General features: G+C 37.8%; 1 protein-coding gene across 4 annotated transcripts in view; it reads left to right on the top strand.

The window, feature by feature from the left end:
* The window catches only part of Dop1a (DOP1 leucine zipper like protein A), a 98,103-nt gene that overhangs the window by 18,066 nt on the left and 59,385 nt on the right, over positions 1–20,652 (top strand). For all 4 annotated transcript variants that reach the window (XM_028756238.1, XM_028756240.1, XM_028756237.1 and 1 more), the window contains 5 exons: positions 7,989–8,179; positions 9,899–10,080; positions 13,612–13,782; positions 15,520–15,709; positions 17,768–17,866. In XM_028756238.1, coding sequence (XP_028612071.1) covers positions 8,042–8,179; positions 9,899–10,080; positions 13,612–13,782; positions 15,520–15,709; positions 17,768–17,866 — 780 coding nt within the window. In that variant the 5' untranslated portion in view covers positions 7,989–8,041. The remainder of the gene's footprint in view (positions 1–7,988; positions 8,180–9,898; positions 10,081–13,611; positions 13,783–15,519; positions 15,710–17,767; positions 17,867–20,652) is intronic.

Genomic DNA, 20,652 nt, shown 5'->3' with positions numbered 1-20,652 from the left:
CTCAAGTCCAGACTTAGCTAATGACAGATGATCTATTTAAAATGGCTCACTCTCATGGTGGTGACACAAAGCCTCGGTTCTTCATTATGGGTCCAATTCCTAAGGTGTCTTCATGATATGGCAACTGGCTTGTCCTATATCTAACTTATCTAAGAGTCTTTAGAAGCTGACGTGCTTTGTGTACTATTGAGTACTGCCATTATCTCTTCTGCCTTACTGTTATCACTAAATTTGAGTCTAAACCAAGGGACTAGAGGACTACGCATACTCCAAAAAAAAAGGGAGTATCATGAAAATTGTGGCTGTATTTGAACTATTATATATTCTTGTCCATTATACCTAAATTCAGTTTTGATTCTAAGTAGTTGATGTTCCTTCTACTAGATGCCCATTTTTAGTTAACACAATGAATCTTTAAAATAGATGTTTTTAGTTCCATCCATTTGCCTGCAAATTTCACAAAGTCATTGTTTTTAGTAGCTGAATAGAAGTACTACATTGTGTTAATGTATCACATTTTCTGTATCCATTTCTCTGTTTGAGGGATGTCTGAGTTCTTTCCAGCTTCTGGCTATTAAAAATAAGTCTGCTATGAACATAGTGGAACGTGTGTCCTCGTTATATGTTGGAGCATCTTTTGGGTATATGGCCAAGAGTGATATAGCTGGGTCCTCAGGTAGTATTTTGTACAATTTTCTGAGGAAACGTCAGACTGATTTCCAGAGTAGCTGTACCAGCTTGCAATCCCACCAGCAATGGAGGAGTGTTCCTCTTTCTCCAAATCCATGGAGGGACCCATGGCTACAGCTACATATGTAGCATAGGTTGCCTTATCTGGCATCAGTGAGGAGGGAGATCCTTGATCCTATGGAGACTCGATGTTCCGGCATAGGGGAATGCTAGGGTGGTGAGACGGGAGTAGGTGAATGGGTGGAGGAAGTTCCCTCATAGAAGCAGAAGGGGAGGATGGGATACAGGATTTGCAGACAGCAAACCGAGAAGGAAGAAAACATTTGAAATTAAATAAATAAAATAACCAATTTTATATATATATATATATATATATATATATCATTGTATATAAAATATATATAAATATATATAAAATAAAACTATTGAAGAAAATATTAACAAAATAAAATAGATGTTTTTCTCCTTTGGTTTTTTTTCTTTCCTATATTCTTTTTTTTTTTTTTGTTTTTTTTTTCATTTTTTTATTGGATGTTTTATTTACATTTCATATGTTGTCCCCTTACCCCAACATTCTACTTTTTTTTTATTTTTTTTTTTTTTTTTTTTTTTTTTTTATTGGATGATTTATTTACATTTCCTATGTTGTCCCCTTACCCCATCCCCCACCACCCCCTCGGAACCTCCAATCCCCTCGCCCCTCCTCCTTCTTCTCTGTGGATGTAACCTCTATCTACACCCCCCCCACTCCCACCTCCCCACCCTCAAAATTCCCACCCCCTGGGGCATCCAGCCTTCATGAGGTCAAGGTTCTCTTCTTCCACCTATGCCCAGCAGGGCCCTCCACTTTTACATATTCAGCTGAAGCCCTGGATCCCCCCCTAAGTGCTCCCAGGCTGGTGGTTTAGACCCTGGGAGCTGTGGTTGGTTGGTATTGTTGCTCTCCTCATGGTGCCACAAACCCTTTCAGCTCCTTCAGTCTTCACTCTAACTCCTCCATTGAGAACCCCATGATCAGTTCAATGGCTAGTTGTGAGCATCTGCCTCTGAATATGTCTGACTCTTGAAGGCCTCTGAGGAGATATCCATATCAGGCTCTTATCAGCATGCACTTCCTGTCTTCCACATCAGCATCTACCTTTGGTGATTGCACATGGGATAGATACTCAGGTGGGGTGGTCTTGAGACGGCCCCTCCTTCAGTTTCTGTCCCTCACTTTGTCTCCATATTTGCTCCCTTGAGTATTTTGTTGCTCCTTCTAAGAAGGACCGAATCACCCTCACTTGGTCTTCCTTCTTTATGGGCTTCATGTGGCCTGTGAGTTGCATCTTGGGCATTTCAAGGTTCTAGGCTAGTATCCAATAATCAGTGAGTGAATACCATGTGTCTTCTTTTGTGATTGGCTTACCTCACTCAGGATGATAATTTCTAGTTCCATCCATTTACCTAGGAACCTCTCGAATTCATTGTTTTTAATAGCTGAGTAATACTCCATTGTGTAAATATACCACATTTTTTGAATCCATTCCTCAGTTGAAGGACATCTGGGTTCTTTCCAGCTCCTGGCTATTATAAATAAGGCTGCTATGAACATAGTTGAGCATATGTCCTTGTTATATGTTCGAGCATCTTCTGGGTATATGCCTAGGAGTGGTATAGCTGGATCCTCGGGTAATGCTATGTCCAATTTTCTGAGGAACCGCCAGACTGATTTCCAAAGTGGTTGCACCATCTTGCAGTCCCACCAACAATGGAGGAGTGTTCCTCTTTCTCCACACCCTCGCCAGCATCTACTATCACCTGAGTTTTTAATCTTAGCCATTCTGACTGGTGTGAGATGGAATCTCAGGGTTGTTTTGATTTGCATTTCCCTGACGACTAAGGATGCTGAACATTTCTTTAGATGCTTCTCGGCCATTCGAGTTTCTTCCGTTGAAAATTCTTTGTTAAGCTCTATACCCCATTTTTTAATAGGGTAATTTGGTTGTCTGGAGTCTAATTTCTTGAGTTCTTTGTATATATTGGATATTAGCCCTCTATCAGATGAAGGATTGGTAAAGATCTTTTCCCAATTTGTTGGTTGTCGTTTTGTCCTATTGACAGTGTCCTTTGCCTTACAGAAACTTTGCAATTTTATGAAGTCCCATTTGTCAATTCTCGATCTTAGAGCATATGCCATTGGAGTTCTGTTCAGGAACTTTTCCCCTGTGCCCAAGTATTCGAGGCTTTTCCCCACCTTCTCTTCTATTAGTTTCAGTGTATCTGGTTTTATGTGGAGGTCCTTTATCCACATAGACTTGAGCTTTGTACAAGGAGATAAGAATGGATCAATTTTCATTCTTCTACATGTTGTCTTCCAGTTGAACCAGCACCATTTGTTGAAAATGCTGTCCTTTTTCCACTGGACAGTTTTAGCTCCTTTGTCAAAGATCAAGTGACCATAGGAGTGTGGGTTCATTTCTGGGTCTTCAATTCTATTCCATTGATCTTCCTGCCTGTCTCTGTACCAATACCAGGTAGTTTTTATCACTATTGCTCTGTAGTACAGCTTGAGGTCAGGGATGGTAATTCCTCCAGAAGTTCTTTTATTGTTGAGAATAGTTTTCGCTATCCTGGGTTTTTTGTTATTCCATATGAATTTGAGAATTTCCTTTTCTAACTCTGTGAAGAATTGAGTTGGGATTTTAATGGGGATTGCATTGAATCTGTAGATTGCTTTTGGCAAGATGGCCATTTTTATTATATTAATCCTGCCAATCCATGAGCATGGGAGATCTTTCCATCTTCTGAGATCTTCTTCAATTTCTTTCTTCAGAGACTTGAAGTTCTTGTCATACAGGTCTTTCACTTGCTTGGTTAGATTCACACCAAGGTATTTTATATTATTTGCAACTATTGTGAAGGGTGTCATTTCCCTAATTTCTTTTTCAGTCTGTTTATCTTTCATGTAGAGGAAGGCTACTGATTTGTTTGAGTTGATTTTATAACCAGCCACTTTGCTGAAGTTGTTTATCAGGTTTAGGAGTTCTCTGGTGGAAGTTTGGGGGTCACTTAAGTATACTATCATATCATCTGCAAATAGCGATATTTTGACTTCTTCCTTTCCTATTTGTATCCCTTTGACTTCTTTTTGTTGTCTAATTGCTCTGGCTAAGACTTCCAGTACTATATTGAATAGGTAGGGGGAGAGTGGGCAGCCTTGTCTAGTCCCTGATCTTAGTGGGATTGCTTCAAGTTTCTCTCCATTTAGCTTGATGTTGGCTACTGGTTTGCTGTAAATTGCTTTTACTATGTTTAGGTAGGGGCCTTGAATTCCTGATCTTTCCAAGACTTTTATCATGAAGGGATGTTGAATTTTGTCAAATGCTTTCTCAGCATCTAGTGAGATGATCATGTGGTTTTTTTCTTTAAGTTTGTTTATATAGTGGATTACATTGATGGATTTCCGAATATTGAACCATCCCTGCATTCCTGGGATAAAACCTACTTGATCATGATGGATGATTGTTTTGATGTGGTCTTGGATTCGGTTTGCTAGAATTTTATTGAGTATTTTTGCATCGATGTTCATAAGGGAGATTGGTCTGAAGTTCTCTTTCTTTGTCGGGTCCTTGTGAGGTTTGGGTATGAGTGTAATTGTAGCTTCATAGAACGAATTGGGTAGTGTTCCTTCTGTTTCTATTTTGTGGAATAGTTTGAAGAGAATTGGTATTAGGTCTTCCTTGAAGGTCTGATAGAATTCAGCACTAAAACCATCTGGTCCTGGGCTTTTTTTAGTGGGGAGGCTTTTGATGACTGCTGCTATTTCCTGAGGGGTTATGGGATTATTTAGATGGTTTATCTGCTCCTGGTTTAACTTCGGTACCTGGTATCTGTCTAGGAAATTGTCCATTTCATCCAGGTTTTCCAGTTTTGTTGAGTATAGGCCTTTGTAGTAGGATCTGATGATTTTTTGAATTTCTTCAGTTTCTGTTGTTATGTCTCCCTTTTCAGTTCTGATTTTATTAATTTGGATACTGTCTCTGTGCCCTCTGGTTAATCTGGCTAAGGGTTTATCTATCTTGTTGATTTTCTCAAAGAACCAACTCCTGGTTTTATTGATATTTTGTATTGTTCTTTCTGTTTCTATTTGGTTGATTTCAGCCCTGAGTTTGATTATTTCCTGCCTTCTACTCCTCCTGGGTGTATTTGCTTCTTTTTGTTCTAGAGCTTTTAGTTGTGCAGTCAACTTGTTAGTGTGTGCTCTTTCCAGTTTCTTTTTGTAGGCACTTAGAGCTATGAGCTTTCCTCTTAGCACTGCCTTCATGGAGTCCCACAAGTTTTGGTATGATGTGTCCTCATTTTCATTGAATTCTAAAAAGTCTTTTATTTCTTTCTTTATTTCTTCCTTGACCAAGTCATCATTGAGTAGAGAGTTGTTCAGTTTCCATGTGTACGTGGGTTTTCCATTGTTTTTGTCATTATTAAAGACCAGTCTTAGTCCGTGGTGATCTGATAAGATGCAAGGGATTATTTCAATCTTTTTGTATCTGTAGAGGCTTGTTTTGTGACCAATTATATGGTCTATTTTGGAGAAGGTACCATGAGGTGCTGAGAAAAAGGTATATTCTTTTGTTTTAGGATGAAATGTTCTATAGATGTCTGTTAAGTCCATTTGGTTCATAACTTCTGTTAATTTCAAAGTGTCTCTGTTTAGTTTCTGTTTCCATGATCTGTCCATTGCTGACAATGGGGTGTTGAAATCCCCCACTATTATTGTGTGAGGTGTAATGTGTGTTTTGAGCTTTAGTAAAGTTTCTTTTATGTATGTAGGTGCCCTTGCATTTGGAGCATAGATGTTCAGAATTGAGAGTTCACCTTGGTAGATTTTTCCTTTGATGAGTATGAAGTGTCCTTCCTTATCTTTTTTGATTAATTTTGGATGAAAGTCGATTTTATTTGATATTAGAATGGCTACTCCAGCTTGTTTCTTGGGACCATTGGCTTGAAAAATTGTTTTCCACCCTTTTATTCTGAGGTAGTGTCTGTCTTTGTCACTGAGGTGCGTTTCTTGTATGCAGCAAAATTCTGGGTCTTGTTTGTGTATCCAGTCTGATAGTCTGCGTCTTTTTATTGGGGAATTGAGACCATTGATGTTAAGAGATATTAAGGAAAAATGTTTGTTGCTTCCTGTTATTTTTTTTATTAGAGGTAAAGTTATGTTTGTATCTTTTTTGGGGGTTGTTGGAAGATTACTTACTTGCTTTTCCTAGGTTGTAGTTTCCCTCCTTGTGTTGGCATTTTCCATCAATTATCCTTTGAAGTGCTGGGTTTGTGGGAAGATATTGTGCAAATTTGGTTTTGTCATGGAATATCTTGGTTTCACCATCTATAGTGATTGAGAGTTTTGCTGGGTATAGTAATCTGGGCTGGCAATTGTGTTCTCTTAGTGTCTGTATGATGTCAGTCCAGGCTCTTCTGGCTTTTATAGTCTCTGGTGAGAAGTCTGGTGTAATTCTTATAGGTCTGCCTTTATATGTTACTTGACCTTTTTCCCTTACTGCTTTTAGTATTTTTTCTTTGTTTTGTGCATCTGATGTTTTGATTATTATGTGACGGGAGGTATTTCTTTTCTGGTCTAGTCTATTTGGTGTTCTGTAGGCTTCTTGTATGTTTATGGGCATCTTGTTCTTTAGGTTAGGGAAGTTTTCCTCAATAATTTTGTTGAAGATATTTACTGGCCCTTTAAGTTGAGAATCTTCATTCTCATCTATACCTATTATCCTTAGGTTTGGTCTTCTCATTGTGTCCTGGATTTCCTGGATGTTTTGAGTTAGGAGTTTTTTGCGTTTTGCATTTTCTTTGACAACTGTGTCAATATTTTCCACCGTATCTTCTGCATTTGAGATTCTCTCTTCTATCTCTTGTATTCGGTTGGTGATGCTTGCGTCTGTGACTCCTGATCTCTTTCTTAGGTTTTCTATCTCCATGGTTGTCTCCCTTTGAACTTTCTTTATTGTTTCTATTTCTAGTTTCAGGTCCTGAATGTTTTTGTTTAATTCCTTCTTTGTGTTTTCTTCCATTTCTTTAAGGGATTTCTGTGATTCCTCTTTAAGGGCTTCTATCTGTTTACTTGTACTCTCCTGTATTTCTTTAAGGGAGTTACTTAATTCCTTCTTATAATCCTCTATCATCATCATGAGAAGTGATTTTAATTCTGAATCCTGCTTTTCAGGTGTGATGGGGTGTTCAGGGCTTGCTATATTGGGAGAATTGGGCACTGATGATGCCAAGAAACTTTGGTTTCCGTTGCTTATGTTCTTGCGCTTGCCTTTCGCCATCTGGTTAACTCTAGTGGTACCTGCCCTCACTGTGTAAAACTGGAGTCTGTATTTCCAGTTATCTTGCTTATTGCAGAGCTCCTCAGAGTCCAGAGGTCTCTGTGGTCTTATGCTCCTAATCTCCTGGGTGGAATAACTCCTGGGACTCAGGCCACCTCTTGGATCTGGAAATCCTTCTGCTCTGAGTGCAGTGGGTCCTCGATGACTCAGGATTCAGTTTCAGCTGCTCTGAGTGCAGTGGCTCCAGCTGCTCTGAGTGCAGTGGCTCCTGGATGACTCGGGATTCAGTTTCTCAACAGGACAGGAGCAGACCGACTCTGTGTCACCTGCTCTGAGTGCAGTGGCTCCTGGATGACTCAGGATTCAGTTTCTCCACAGGACAGGAGCAGACCAACTCTGTGTCTGATCCAGCCCAGAGGACCAGGCAGGGGCAGAAGGGAAGTGGAATTCCGGAGGGGCGGGGTTTGGGTAGCTGCTGTGCCCTGGATGTCCCTGGCTCCCCGATCTATCTCTGGGGTTTAGGGAGTGAGATGGAGTTCTTACCAGCTGCTCTGAGTGCAGTGGCTCCTGGATGACTCAGGATTCAGTTTCTCTACAGGACAGGAGCAGACTGACTCTGTGTCTGCTCCAGCCCGGAGGACCAGGCAGGGGCAGAAGAGCTCCTATATTCTTGATATTTCCAATCTAAACACTTTTACTAGATTTTGCTGTCAAATAGAGGAGGATATATTCAGAATTTTTTATCAATAAATGTAGCAGAAATAACATGAAGTAATCAAAATTTTTCTTTTTATATGCCTAAATAAATTTAAATGTCTATTTTCCACTTTGAATATTAATATGACCCTGTACACTGACGAGAATTTCGAGTGCTTCTGTTAAAGAATCTGTAAAATTAGTCATTTGTTTTTTTGTAGTGAGACTTTATGAACTTCCATCCTTTACTTTGTAACTTGGTTTCTCTGGAATCTCTTATAGGGAATGATTTCGCATGACTTTGGAGCTGGTCTCTAGTAGAACAAGGTGGGAGAATGAACACAGAAGAGCTCGAGTTATTGAGTGACTCCAAATACAGAAACTATGTAGCTGCAGTTGACAAAGCACTAAAGAATTTTGAATACTCCAGTGAATGGGCAGATTTGATATCAGCACTTGGAAAACTCAACAAGGTATGCTTTTCTTATCCATTATCTATTTAGTAAAAGGAATGAAAATCAGAAATCTGTTTATGCCTGTTTATACAAGATTTAGCTAAATCTTGAAGTTAAGACTATAAAATATAACTGAACCTCAGCTTTCATAAATGGCATTTTACTTCATGAGTTCATACCTGTGTAGTCAGGCAAATTACTAACACTTCAGCAGTTCTCATTCAAAGAAACAATAGCACTTAAAGATGCAATTACTATTATTATTGTTGCCTGTAAAAGCACAAGACTGGGAAGTATGTGTGATACTGTGAGGGTAAGTCTTTGTAATTGAGTATCAGATAGAGTTCTGGAGTTCCTGGCACCAAAAAGAAAAGCTGTAAATGAAAAGTAATAACTGCAGTTTTCTTTCTTAATGGTGTTAAGTGCAGCAACAAGACACACTTTATGCCTAGGCCAGCCTAGTTTCAAGTCAGTACTTTTTACAAAGGCAGTTTTAAACATAGTCCCTAAGCCTTAGAACTTGACTTGGAATGAGCCTTCTTCCATAATCAACTTTTTAGTCAAGTTCCTATAGAAGGGCCACTGATCAACTCTCAGCTTCCTGTTTTGACCCAGTTTTGTTCTAATTTCAGTCAAACTTTTCTTCCCTCACACAGGTAGTTTTGGTATAATTATTGTTCTTAGTGATTGGGGATGCTTCTAAATACTGAAAAGGGATAGACAGAAAAAGAATATACTCACAGTAACTGTTTTAACTTCAAGCAGCTTCTCATGTCATTATTGGGAAAGAAATCTTGACATACACAGCAAGGAAAATAGATTGCAAGATCATTACCCTGATAGTATAAGAAAAAAGATTTTCATTTCCACAATGCTAAGGGTTTACCTTAAAATGGCATACACAAGCTTCTGTGTTGCACAGGCACTTCCAAAATTTACTAACATCTACCATGTAAGCTTTGAAACCCTCATCTCTCTTTAATATCCCGATAAATATGTCTTCCTTTCAGGAACCTAGGGTTTTTGTCTTGCTGAAAGATTGCCAAGAGTCCCATTTTGAATGCCATTTGGGAACTATTTTCAACAGCAATTCTTTGATTTATGGACATGAGGGCATGATTTAGACTAATTAAAAACATAATTAGCTTCTTATACATTAATCAGTATTAGTGAAAATATTTTATTGTATCCAAATAGCAAAAAATAAGATGCTAAGATTATAGATAAAACTAATTTAAAACATGGTTAAACAACCTATGCAGATACACAGAGAGAGAGAGAGACATACATATGCAAACAAAACAGATATTTATTTGTTTATGTAGTCAAAACCTATTTTGTAGTCAAAATATATTTTGGTATAAGTTTAATGACTGGCTATTCTAGTGCTGATTTTTCTACTATATTGCCTTTGACAGTCTCTCTCTCTTTCTCATCTCTCACCATAAACCACCCTCAGGGGAGTACCCATGATTTTCTGTCTCATGACAGATAGTAAAGATTTACAAAAATCTGTGCCTTTATTTTCTACACATTTTGTACAAATTATTCTTTCATTAAAAATACATATTTCTGTTAACATATAATAGTTATATTTTAACAATGTAATCCTTTTTAATTTCTTTTTTAATTTCAAATATATACTGATAAAGTTTCAAAATTTTTCTATAATTTTATAAAGAAAAAGTAATAAAATAAGATACTTTTCTCAGTTTCACTAAAATTATTTTCTTCAAGGTTTTACAAAATAATGCCAAGTACCAGGTAGTACCCAAAAAACTGACCATAGGCAAACGCCTAGCTCAATGTCTGCATCCAGCATTACCAGGTGGAGTTCATCGGAAAGCACTTGAAACATATGAAATCATCTTCAAAATCATTGGCCCTAAGCGACTTGCCAAAGATCTTTTTTTATATAGGTAAGAGTAATTTTATTAATTATGTACAATATAAAAATATATTTTTAACTAGGTGGGGTGGTCCATGCCTTTAGTCTCAGCATTCGGGAGGCAAAGGTAGACAGATATCTATGAGTCTGAGGGCAGCTTGGTCTGCATAGCTAGTTCCAGACCAGCCAAGACTGGATAGTAAGACTCTGTCTCCAATATGTATTTGTATATTTACTGTTTAACCTTTCTACAGTAAAAGTAAAAATTTGAAACATTGTTTCTTATATAAATGTCATATATTTGAATTAAGTGCTTTAGAAAAAGGTAAAATCTTTCTCAGATTGTGGTTTTTCTTAGCATTCATAGAAGCTGTCATTCAAAATTGTTCACACTAATAAGGCATTGTACCTTTTTAAGGTTGGAAGCTAGCCTAGGGGAGAAAAGACTTTGTTTCTCAGTAGCTTTAATGTCATAAACCATCCTTTGACCATTCTTTACTTTGGCTTCTCTGAAATGGCATTTTCTTTACTCTTTTTTAGTCTTTTACCACCCTTTCCTCTTCCACCCTAGCTCAATGTCTGCAATTTCTTAGGGCTCCCTTAGTTCTGGAATTGCTTATGTTCTCACTTTATATTGTCTCGTTGAACAAGCATATCCATACCATGTGTATTTAAAATACATAGCATGATGGCATGAAGTACTCCAATGAAGCTGATGCATATATCTCTCATAGCACAGTTCTCTGGACCTTTCTTGCTTTTGACTTTAACCTGTATCTTTATAATTTTTTCCATGCCTGATAACCTTGATTTATTTCTTATATAAATAAGAAATTTATTTCTTATTTGCTCGCCCTAGCTTTAAACTCTTGGCTTAGTCATGACATATGTGTGTATCTTTAAAATCCCCTAAAACTTTACCTGTTTAAAAATAGATCTGCCCTTCCTATAAACACTTCCTCCATTGTACTAAAGTCTGTAAAAGGTACAGCAATCAATCCCTTTGCACAAGCCTTAAATCTGAGTTGCATATCTTGATAACCCTGCCCATATTTTTCTATCTCCTATGCAGGCTCCCTGGAAGTTCTGTCTCTGTGGTTAAGAGTAGGGTTGTCAAACTAATTATTCTTGGACCACATTTTTAAAAACTCTTTGTGACCTCATTTATAAAAATGAAAATAATACTATTCATTTATACAGAAATGATACTATTCATAATATACAGAAAATTTTTACAGCAGTGTGCCCAGTAACCTGCACATTACCCCCATGTGTTTTCAGTGCATCTGTCTACCTCACTGACAGCTGCCAGTTCAAATGAGCTTCATCTTTACTCTGGGCTTTGTCATTGACTTAATACTGATGCAGCCTTTGTCCTTAGCTTCTTTCTTTGTTTGTAAGATTTATTCAAAGGACAGAGGTTCATAGTTTCTGGACAGTGACTATGTAGAAGTAATCAGGAACTCATCCACATTCAGGAGGTGGTATACTGAAGCTCTCAATCAGGAAGGGAAACTCCTGTCCTCAGGTGCTTCATTTGTATATCTGTGTCCTTTAAAATACTTTTATGATAACCAATGAATATGTTTCTCAGAATTCTATAGGTTACTCTAACAAATTAATTGAATCTAAACAGTGAGTTGTATAGACCACAACTTGTAGATCATTGGTCACAAGTTCTGGTGACCTAAAGTTACCCATAGTGTCAGTACTAGAAGCAGTCTTACTGGGTTGTCAACCTGTGAGATCTCATGGTATCTGTAGAAAGACAATGTAAGGACTGAGCTGGCAGAGGCAGGCGGATTTCTGAGTTCGAGAATTCGAGGCTAGCCTGGTCTACAGAGTGAGTTCCAGGACAGCCAGGACTACACAGAGAAACCCTCTCTCAAAAAACAAAAGCAAAACAAAATAAAAAACAAACAAAACAAATGACAATCTTCTGATCTACTGTCAATCAAAGTTGAGATAGAGTTTCTTTACAGTTAGATCCAAGTCAAAATGGCAGGGAAAGATTAATTTCCACAATCTAGCTCTAGAAAACAAAGTCCAGTTTTTATAATCAGGTTTGGGATAAAAAAAGAAACTGATTTCTGAATCCTAAAATACCATAACAAAAACAAAAAGTTATTTTTGTTTGTTTGTTTTTAGTGCATTGAGTTGGAAGCAAAGATGTCAGCAGAGAGCAGATAAAGACAGAAATTTCGGAGACAGAGTTGTCAGTGAGGCTAGATCCTGGTAAAGGTAGAACATGATGCTAGGCACACAAAAGACAATTTCACAAAGACAAAGTGTGACTACATCTTCAGATCACATTGTTCCTAAAATTTTAGGCAGAAAACTACTCAATTGAACATGACTTCTACTTCCCATATGAAAAACGAGGAGTGGTTTGAGTCCCCATTTATCTTCAAAGGACTGGACTACCTGAGTGCAGAACATGGCACAAGGGACTTAAATTCAGAAATACTTGCAGCTGTGATCTCTTGTTCCAAACACTCACAAATAGTTCAATCCTAGTAATAAATATTCTAATAAAGCACTATTTACTACTTTAGGAAATCAAATAAGGCTATAATCCTAATCTAATGATCAGGTTAGTGTCAATTCACTAAGGAAGTGACATGAACTGAGAGCTGGATCTTTAAGGATCCTCCAGTGTACCATATGTAAGTAGGAGGGATTATGTCTTTGTGCCCAGGACAGGCGAAGGCCTGGAGTTGACAGAGGGCATGGAAGGTTCTCAAAGGAACAGAATGGCTGAGTTAGGAGTACCAGAATGAAAAGAGTGAGTGTGCATGAGTTGTACAGTGTGTGCAGTAGCCACAAGGTAGAAATGTTCAAAACTGTTGGCAGGAAATCTATGAGACATTTAAATGGAACTTATAACTTCATAGAAGTTTTGAATTCTACCTGTTAGGACAAAGTGATGAAATTATGGTAGTCTCTGCTATGTAAACGAGATGGGAAGAATTTACTTAGAAGTTTGCTACAAGGGAAACCTGAAGAGAGAACATAGCCAGTGGTTGATGGTTGGAGGAGATTGGTTTGATTTGGTTTGGTTTGGTTTCGTTTGCTTAAGTCAGGGTCTCTCTACATAACCCTGACTATGATGGAACTCACTATGTAAACCAGACTAACCTTGAACTCACAGAGGTCCACTTTCCTCTGCCTCCTGAGTACTGGGCATGCACCACTACACATGAGTCTTGGAGGAGACATTTTTACAGTAGACGCAAACATCACTTCTAGATAGATATATAGCTTTTGGCCAGCTTATAACAGATACCATATTTTAAAATACTAGTTATGGAGGAGGAAGGGCAGACTTCTGGAAAACATGAGAATTCTTGTTTGAAATCGTGGAATATAAGGAGTTTGTGAAACAGCTAGGAAGCTTGTGTGTATGAAGCTCAAGAGAGAAAACTGGCTTAGTTTAACAGATGTATAAGTCATTAATAGATAATATTTTAATCATTTGCTGTAACCTGCTTCATCAGAATATATGATAGAATTGCATATGAATTAATGTTGGTGCTGTTTTACATCTTTCATTTTTTAACAGTTCTGGGTTGTTTCCTCTTCTTGCCAATGCTGCTATGTCTGTGAAACCAACACTGCTCAGTTTGTATGAGATATATTACTTGCCTTTGGGGAAAACTCTGAAACCTGGTCTCCAGGGATTGCTGACTGGTATTCTTCCTGGCTTAGAAGAAGGATCAGAGTATTATGAGAGGTAATGGTATTTGGTCCCCTTTGGTATTACAAATTATGAATTTGTCAGAAGCCATCTTTAACTGTGCTTTGACATCACAAAATTAGTTATTCTAGATGTATCAACATAACACATTCAGATTTCAGTAGCATGGCACTGGAGATATGGCTAGGCAGTTAAGAGTATTGGCTACTCTTGCAAAAAGCCTACCTTGGATTCCTAGCACACAAGTAGCTATCTATAACTCTAGTTCTATGGAAGCTGATGCTCTCTTTTGGCCTGCCTGGGTACTAGGCATTTATGTAGTATTACATACATACATACATGCAGACAAAGTGTTCATGCACACATTGAAAAGTAAAAATTAAGAAAAAAATTATTGGAGCTAGAAAGATGATTCAAGGGTTAAGAGTACTTGCTGCTCTTCCAGAGGACCTGAATTAAAGTCTCAGCACCCACTTGGAGGTTCACAGCCATCTGAAACTCTAGTTTCAGGGATTTAGCATCCTTTTCTGGCTTCCACGGGCATCAGGCAGTTAAGTGGCACACAGATATACATTCAGACAAAACAGGTATACATACAAGATTTCAGTAGCATAAAATAAAAACTGTTACTAAGTATCTAATTTGAGCTTTGGAACACTTTTTAATGTTTTCTAATTGTGTTCCCTTTCTTCATCTGTAAATGTAGTCAAAACTTAATAGCATAATTTGCTTTTTAAATTTTTGTCTTTATTGTCATTGTTATTCTCATGTGTCTTTGTGTGATGTGAATGGAGGCTCCAGGACAACTTTGTGCAATTGATGCGCTCCTACCTTCATGTAGGCCCACGGAAGCTGCTCTGCCGGCTTCCATGGCAAGTGCCTTTACCCCTGAAGCAGCTCTATGGGTCGTATTGTTTGCTTTTACTAACTTACCTATTTGCTTATACTTTTAGAAACATAATATAAAAGTAGTTCATTTAGTTTAGAAATAAGTTTTAAATTATACTCTTAAGGGAAGTACAGAATCAGTAACATTTAATTCCACTAGTTCTAATTAAAATTTAAAATAGGAATTAAATAATCCTCTTTCTGGCTGTAGTGCCCTATTTATGTTTTGTTACATATTCCTTATAAGTACTATAAAAAGCTCATAAATTTGCTATTTTAATGCATAGATACATTGAGGCCTGAGATTAATGTGACTATTAAATCACCAACTGAACTCATCTGGCTTTGCTATACTATAATATTGAATATGATGTCTGTATATTGAATTGTTTATTTTGTTTAAAACAAGAATCAATCACTGATGACCTTAGTTTGGTTTTTGTTGTAGATCCATTTCTATTATATTATTGTGAATTACATGTTATGATTGTAGAAAGAGGTATATGGAAATGTCTTAAGGTTTTTGTAGGAAGTCAACATAGGTATGCTAAAATTGATTAACTTAATATGTTGCTTTATTGCTTATTGTACTTAACCCAGTGAGATAGGCAGGTGCTGCAGTGCTGTTCTCTCCATTTTACAGATGGAGCCTGAATTGAAAGGATTAGATTTATCCAGTATTAGCTAATCTAATACACAGCAGAAGCAAGACCTACCCTCTGAATATGAAGTGTATTCTTCCAGACTTGCTCACTTGTTTGCAGGGTGGAGCTCATGAGTGCTGTGTATGCTGTCAGTTATTTTGTAAGAGAATAATGGTTGATTACTTTTCTCTGACACTGAATATTTCCTTTCTTATACGCTTTCTTCTGTTGTATGCTCCAGAACAAACACACTGCTGGAAAAGGTTGCTGCTGCTGTAGAGCAGTCTGCGTTCTACAGTGCCCTATGGGGCAGTCTGCTCACCAGTCCTGCTGTGCGCTTACCTGGAATCACATATGTTCTGGCCCATCTGAACAGGAAGCTTTCAATGGAAGATCAGCTGTATATAATTGGCAGTGACATTGAGCTCATGGTGGGTTGACATGCCACAAGTATTTCTCTAGAGCCAGACATTCCAGACTATTCTGAGAATCATGCCACGGACAACATTCTTACTTTCATCAAAGAAAACTAACAGCCAAAATACTGAATAAATACTGAGCATCCTCTTTCCCTTGGGCATCAAGTCTCTACAGGATTAGGTGCATCCTCTCCCAATGAATCCAGACAAAACAGTCCTCTGCTACATATGTGCTGGGGGCCATGGACCAGCCCATGTATGCTCTTTGGTTGGTGGCTTAGTCTCTGAGAGCTCTGAGGGGTCTAGGGGAGTTGACACTGTTGTTCTCCCTATGAGGTTGCAATCCACTCAGCTCCTTTAGTCCTTCCCCTAACTCTTCTATAAGGGTCCTAAGCTCAGCCCAATGGTTTGCTGTCAGTATCTGCGTCTGTCTCAGTCAGCTACTGGTAGAGCCTCTCAAGAGGACAGCCATGCTAGGCTCCTGTCTGCAAGCACCAACATGGCATCAGTAGTAGTGTCAGGGTTTGGTGCCTGCCCATGGAATGTATCCTAAGTTGAGCTGGCCACTGGATGGTCTTTCCTTCAGTCTTTACTCTATTTTTGTCCCTGCATTTCTTTTAGACAGGAACAATTCTGGGTCAAAAATTTTGAAGGTGGGTTAGTGACCCTATCCCTCCACTGGGGGCCCCGTCCATCTACTGGAGGTAGACTCTTCAGGTTCCATCTCCCCACTGTTGGATATTTCAGCTAAGGTCATCCCAGTTGAGTCCTGGGAGCCTCTAACATCCCAGGTCTCTGGGATATTCTAGAGGCTCCTCCTACTCGCAGTAGCTGCATATTTCCATTCATCTCCTGACCCTCTCTGGGTTTCTCTCCTGTCTCCCCCCATACCTGATCCTGCCTCCCTTTTCACCTCCAGGTCTCTCCTTCCCTCTGCCTTCCGTGATTATTTTGTTCCCCCTTCTAAGTGGGATTGAAGCATCCTCACTTAGGCCTTCCTTCTAATTAACTTCTTAGAATCTGTGGGCTGTATCATGAGTATTCTATACTTTTTGGCTAATATCCACTTATCAGTGAGAACATGCCATGTATGTCCTTTTGGTTCTGGGTTACCTCACTCAGGATGATATTTTCTAATTCCATCCATTTGCCTGCAAAATTTATAATGTCATCATTTTTAATAGCTGAATAATATTTCATTCTGTAAATGAACTTCATTTTCTGTATCCATTCTTCAGTTGAGGGACATCTAGGTTGCTTCTAGTTTCTGGCTATTACAAATAAGGCTGCTATGAACATAGTGGAGCATGTTTCCTTGTGGTATGGTGGGGCATCTTTTAGGTAAATACCCGAGAGAGATATAGCTGAGTCTTCAAGTAGAACTATTTCCAATTTTCTGAGGAAGCACCAGATTGATTTCCAGAGTGGTTGTACCAGTTTGTAATCAGTCTCCTAACCACTAATATAAAAAAGACTCAGAAAATTATATTATCTCCAAATCACTAGATTTGGGTCACTTCTTTCCTGTGTCCACATCCTTGAAAATGTTGATCTGTTTTCTGATTTTAGTTTCACTCATGCAGACTGTTAATATATATTGAATCATACAATGGGTGTAGTTTAGTCACAATTTATGACACACTTGAAATTAGTCCATGCTTCTGTATGTGGTGTCATTGGTTTGTTGCTTTATGTTGCTTCATATTCTCTTGTTGACGGTGACACAGTGTGGTTATTCTTTCATCAGTCAACAGGCATTTGACTTGCATCCCACTTGATGCAAGTGTGAGTAAAGCTGCTACACAACATTTGCATAAACATACTGTGTAGACATGTAATGGGGCACTGGGTAAAAAGTCATTGATACTGACATTAACATTTGTATTAACATACAAATTTGTTTTAACATACAAATGTTAATAAAATTTGTATTAACATACAAATGTTAATGTCAGTATCAATAACTTTTTATAGCGCTCTGTGATTAGCACAGTTGTATTTTCTCTATCTTAGATAGATGAAACTACTAGGGCAACATTTTCTAGGATGCTAAAAGCTTTTTTATTTCAGGTAGAAGCAGTAAGTACTTCAGTCCAGGATTCAAGTGTACTTGTACAGAGAAGCACCCTGGACCTCATCCTCTTCTGTTTTCCATTCCATATGAGTCAGGTAAAACTTAATGCTAATGTTGTCAATGTATAGTTGTTTTAAAGGTACTGTATTAAAGTATTTTCTTCATACAGAAAATAAATCCCTTTTTGTCGAAGTGGAAATTGTGAACATTTTAAAGAAAAATACTGGACTATTTGATTAGAATATAGTAACTGAAGCAGATTGCTTTATATGTTTCAAAGCATTTTTAAACTTTAAAAAGCAAGGGGCACTCATTGCTCACTCTAAATAAGTCAAGTCTTGAGACCCAGGCCTTAAAGTCAGCTAACAGATAAGGTGTCTGATGGCACCTTATCTTGCTTTGGTGTCTCCAGCATACATACCAGAACTTTAGTGGAGTTAGCCATTGTTTGAGAACCAAATATTTAGTGTCTATGCCATTTGCTACTGATTTCACTACAGATAAAAGCAAATGACCTGGACAAATCACTAATGAAGTGTTTCATTATTGGGACTTAATTTAATCAGTCTCCTTAATTTAAAAGAAATCTGTTGTGAAAATTAAATTTATTCCATGCCACAGATGTAGGTACCTTTAATCTCAGCACTCTGAGACATGCAGAGACAGGCAGATCTCTGTGAGTTTCAGGACACCCCAGTCTACAGAGAGTTCCAAGACAGTCAGGGCTACATAATAAGATTCTGTCTCAAAAAAATAAAATTTATTTCTAAAGTACAATTAGCAGAAAGGACTTCCATAAGTGTTTTCATAATGGCTGCTAGTTGAAGATTAGCAACTTCACATTATAACTGGCAAAGGGGTTTTTTGTTTTTACTACTTTGCTCAGTTTTTTATTACTTCACTTAATTTGAATAAATAATAATTGAAGCCTTTTATAGCTCATTGAGTACATTGTCATTTGTTGAGACACTTGCACTTTCTATTTTGAGCCCCCCTCACTCTTAACTATGGGCCTCTGGATTCTTATATTTTCCTTATTGGGAAAATTCAGCTGCCAAAGCTGTAGCTTAGAAGTGGCCAAATGGACCATGAGGTGAGTGTTTTGGAGGGCTTTGTTGTTGTTGTTTTTAACATTGTTAAAATCTTATAAAAAAACAGAGTAAGTCAAAGAAATGTGCATAACAACCTAAACTTTACTGCCTGGCACGTAGGAAGTTCACTCCTTAATTGACCTTTGATATTGAACTTTTTCCTGTTGAAACGTTCCATATTAATAATCCCTCCACTGAGAGGCTCTTCCATAGCATCTGAGTTAAATCTTAGGCTTAAATTGATAAGAACTTAATTTGGAATCTCACTAGATCAGTGATTAAAACTACACCTTCTCTATACTTTCCTACTCGGCCTGTTCCTGCCGCCCAATCTTTCATCCAGCCCTCCTATGCTGTTTGAAGAGAGCAGCAGTGTGTTAAGTCTCGAAGTGTTCACCGTTCTGTTCCTGCAGCACTGCTCCCCGATTCCTGTCACATTGTAAGATTCCCAAGCTGGCAGTCATCTGGGTTCCCCACCTGCTCTTTCTCATGTCTTGCATGTAATATGTTCTTAGCAAGTATTAGTTTTAGTCGTAACTTAACAGAGCCCTCATTACCTCCCTGCTGCGGATGTACTGGTAGGTGTCTTTAACTTACTTCAGGGAAAGATGACTGATTATCTACTATTAAGTGTTAGTTGAGATTGTAGAGATCTTTAACACACTGCAGAATGTGTGGTGATGTATTTAACAATGACTTCTTAGCCATACATTTAATGTTGGTGACACATACCTGTAGTTCCAGCATTGAGGAAGCTAAGGTAGGAGGATTGTAAATTCAATAGTGAGACCTGGTGTCCAAAAAGGTAGAAAAAAAAAAGTTGCATCTTAGCTGGGGAGTAGCCCAGTGGTAGAGGGATCAGGTCCTGGATTCAGTCTGTAGCAACAAAAAAAAATGTGACTTTTTCTTTAGTAGTTGACAAAACATGTGGGCTTTTTTTCTCTGTTGTTTTCAAATATTTGTGGAGAGAGGAGAGGAAGACATTTTAGAACTTATTACCCACTCATTGTATTACTTCACATTCTTATTTCTCCACAGTGGGAACACTTTAACTTTCAGTACAACACACATTAACTATGGTTTCTGTGATGTAGTAGATTTCTGAAACATTCCTCCTAAATTGAAGTTTTATAACCTTTTACCATTCCCTCCATTCTTTCCTACTTGAGTTCTCTCCTCAAGTAAGATGGGGAGACATTGGTGCTTCCAGGATTTGAGGATAGTGCCCATTACCCACATGACTGTTAGTGAGGAGATATAGCATAGGAATTCTCAAACTTTTGGTTGCTTAATGCTATTGCATGCTTTAAAAATACTGAGAGGCTAAACATTTTCCTGATGTAAGTTAGTGCTAATGATATTTATCATGTAATTTTAAAAATACTCTACTGATTAATCTCAAAATAATTGAGTTATCTTATCAACATAAATAACATTTTGTAAAAATATATTACACCACAAAAAAGAAATTAGTGAGAATCAGAGTTTCATACTTTTTATCAATCTCTTTAAATAACTGGCACAAAAGTATAAAAATGAAAGCTCATATCTGCTCTTTGATTTATGTGCAGTTGGAAAATCAAGGAGCCAGTAATATTTTCTGCTAATAAGTACAACTCTTCCTTTATATTATACCAAAGTGAAATCTTAACAGTTAATTGCAATATGTAAATATAAATCAACTTTGAGTGTTATATTCTGTTATAGTCTGCTAGCCTAGCTGGTACTTTTATTCATACGTGATTTTGCAACATCAAGCTTGGTTATTTAGAAAATGCTGATATACTCAA

The sequence above is a fragment of the Grammomys surdaster genome, unplaced genomic scaffold (assembly GCF_004785775.1).
Source record: "Grammomys surdaster isolate TR1022 unplaced genomic scaffold, NIH_TR_1.0 126113, whole genome shotgun sequence".
Lineage (NCBI taxonomy): Eukaryota > Metazoa > Chordata > Mammalia > Rodentia > Muridae > Grammomys > Grammomys surdaster.
Note: the sequence above shows the minus strand (reverse complement) of the source record. Positions and strands in the feature narration are given on the sequence as shown.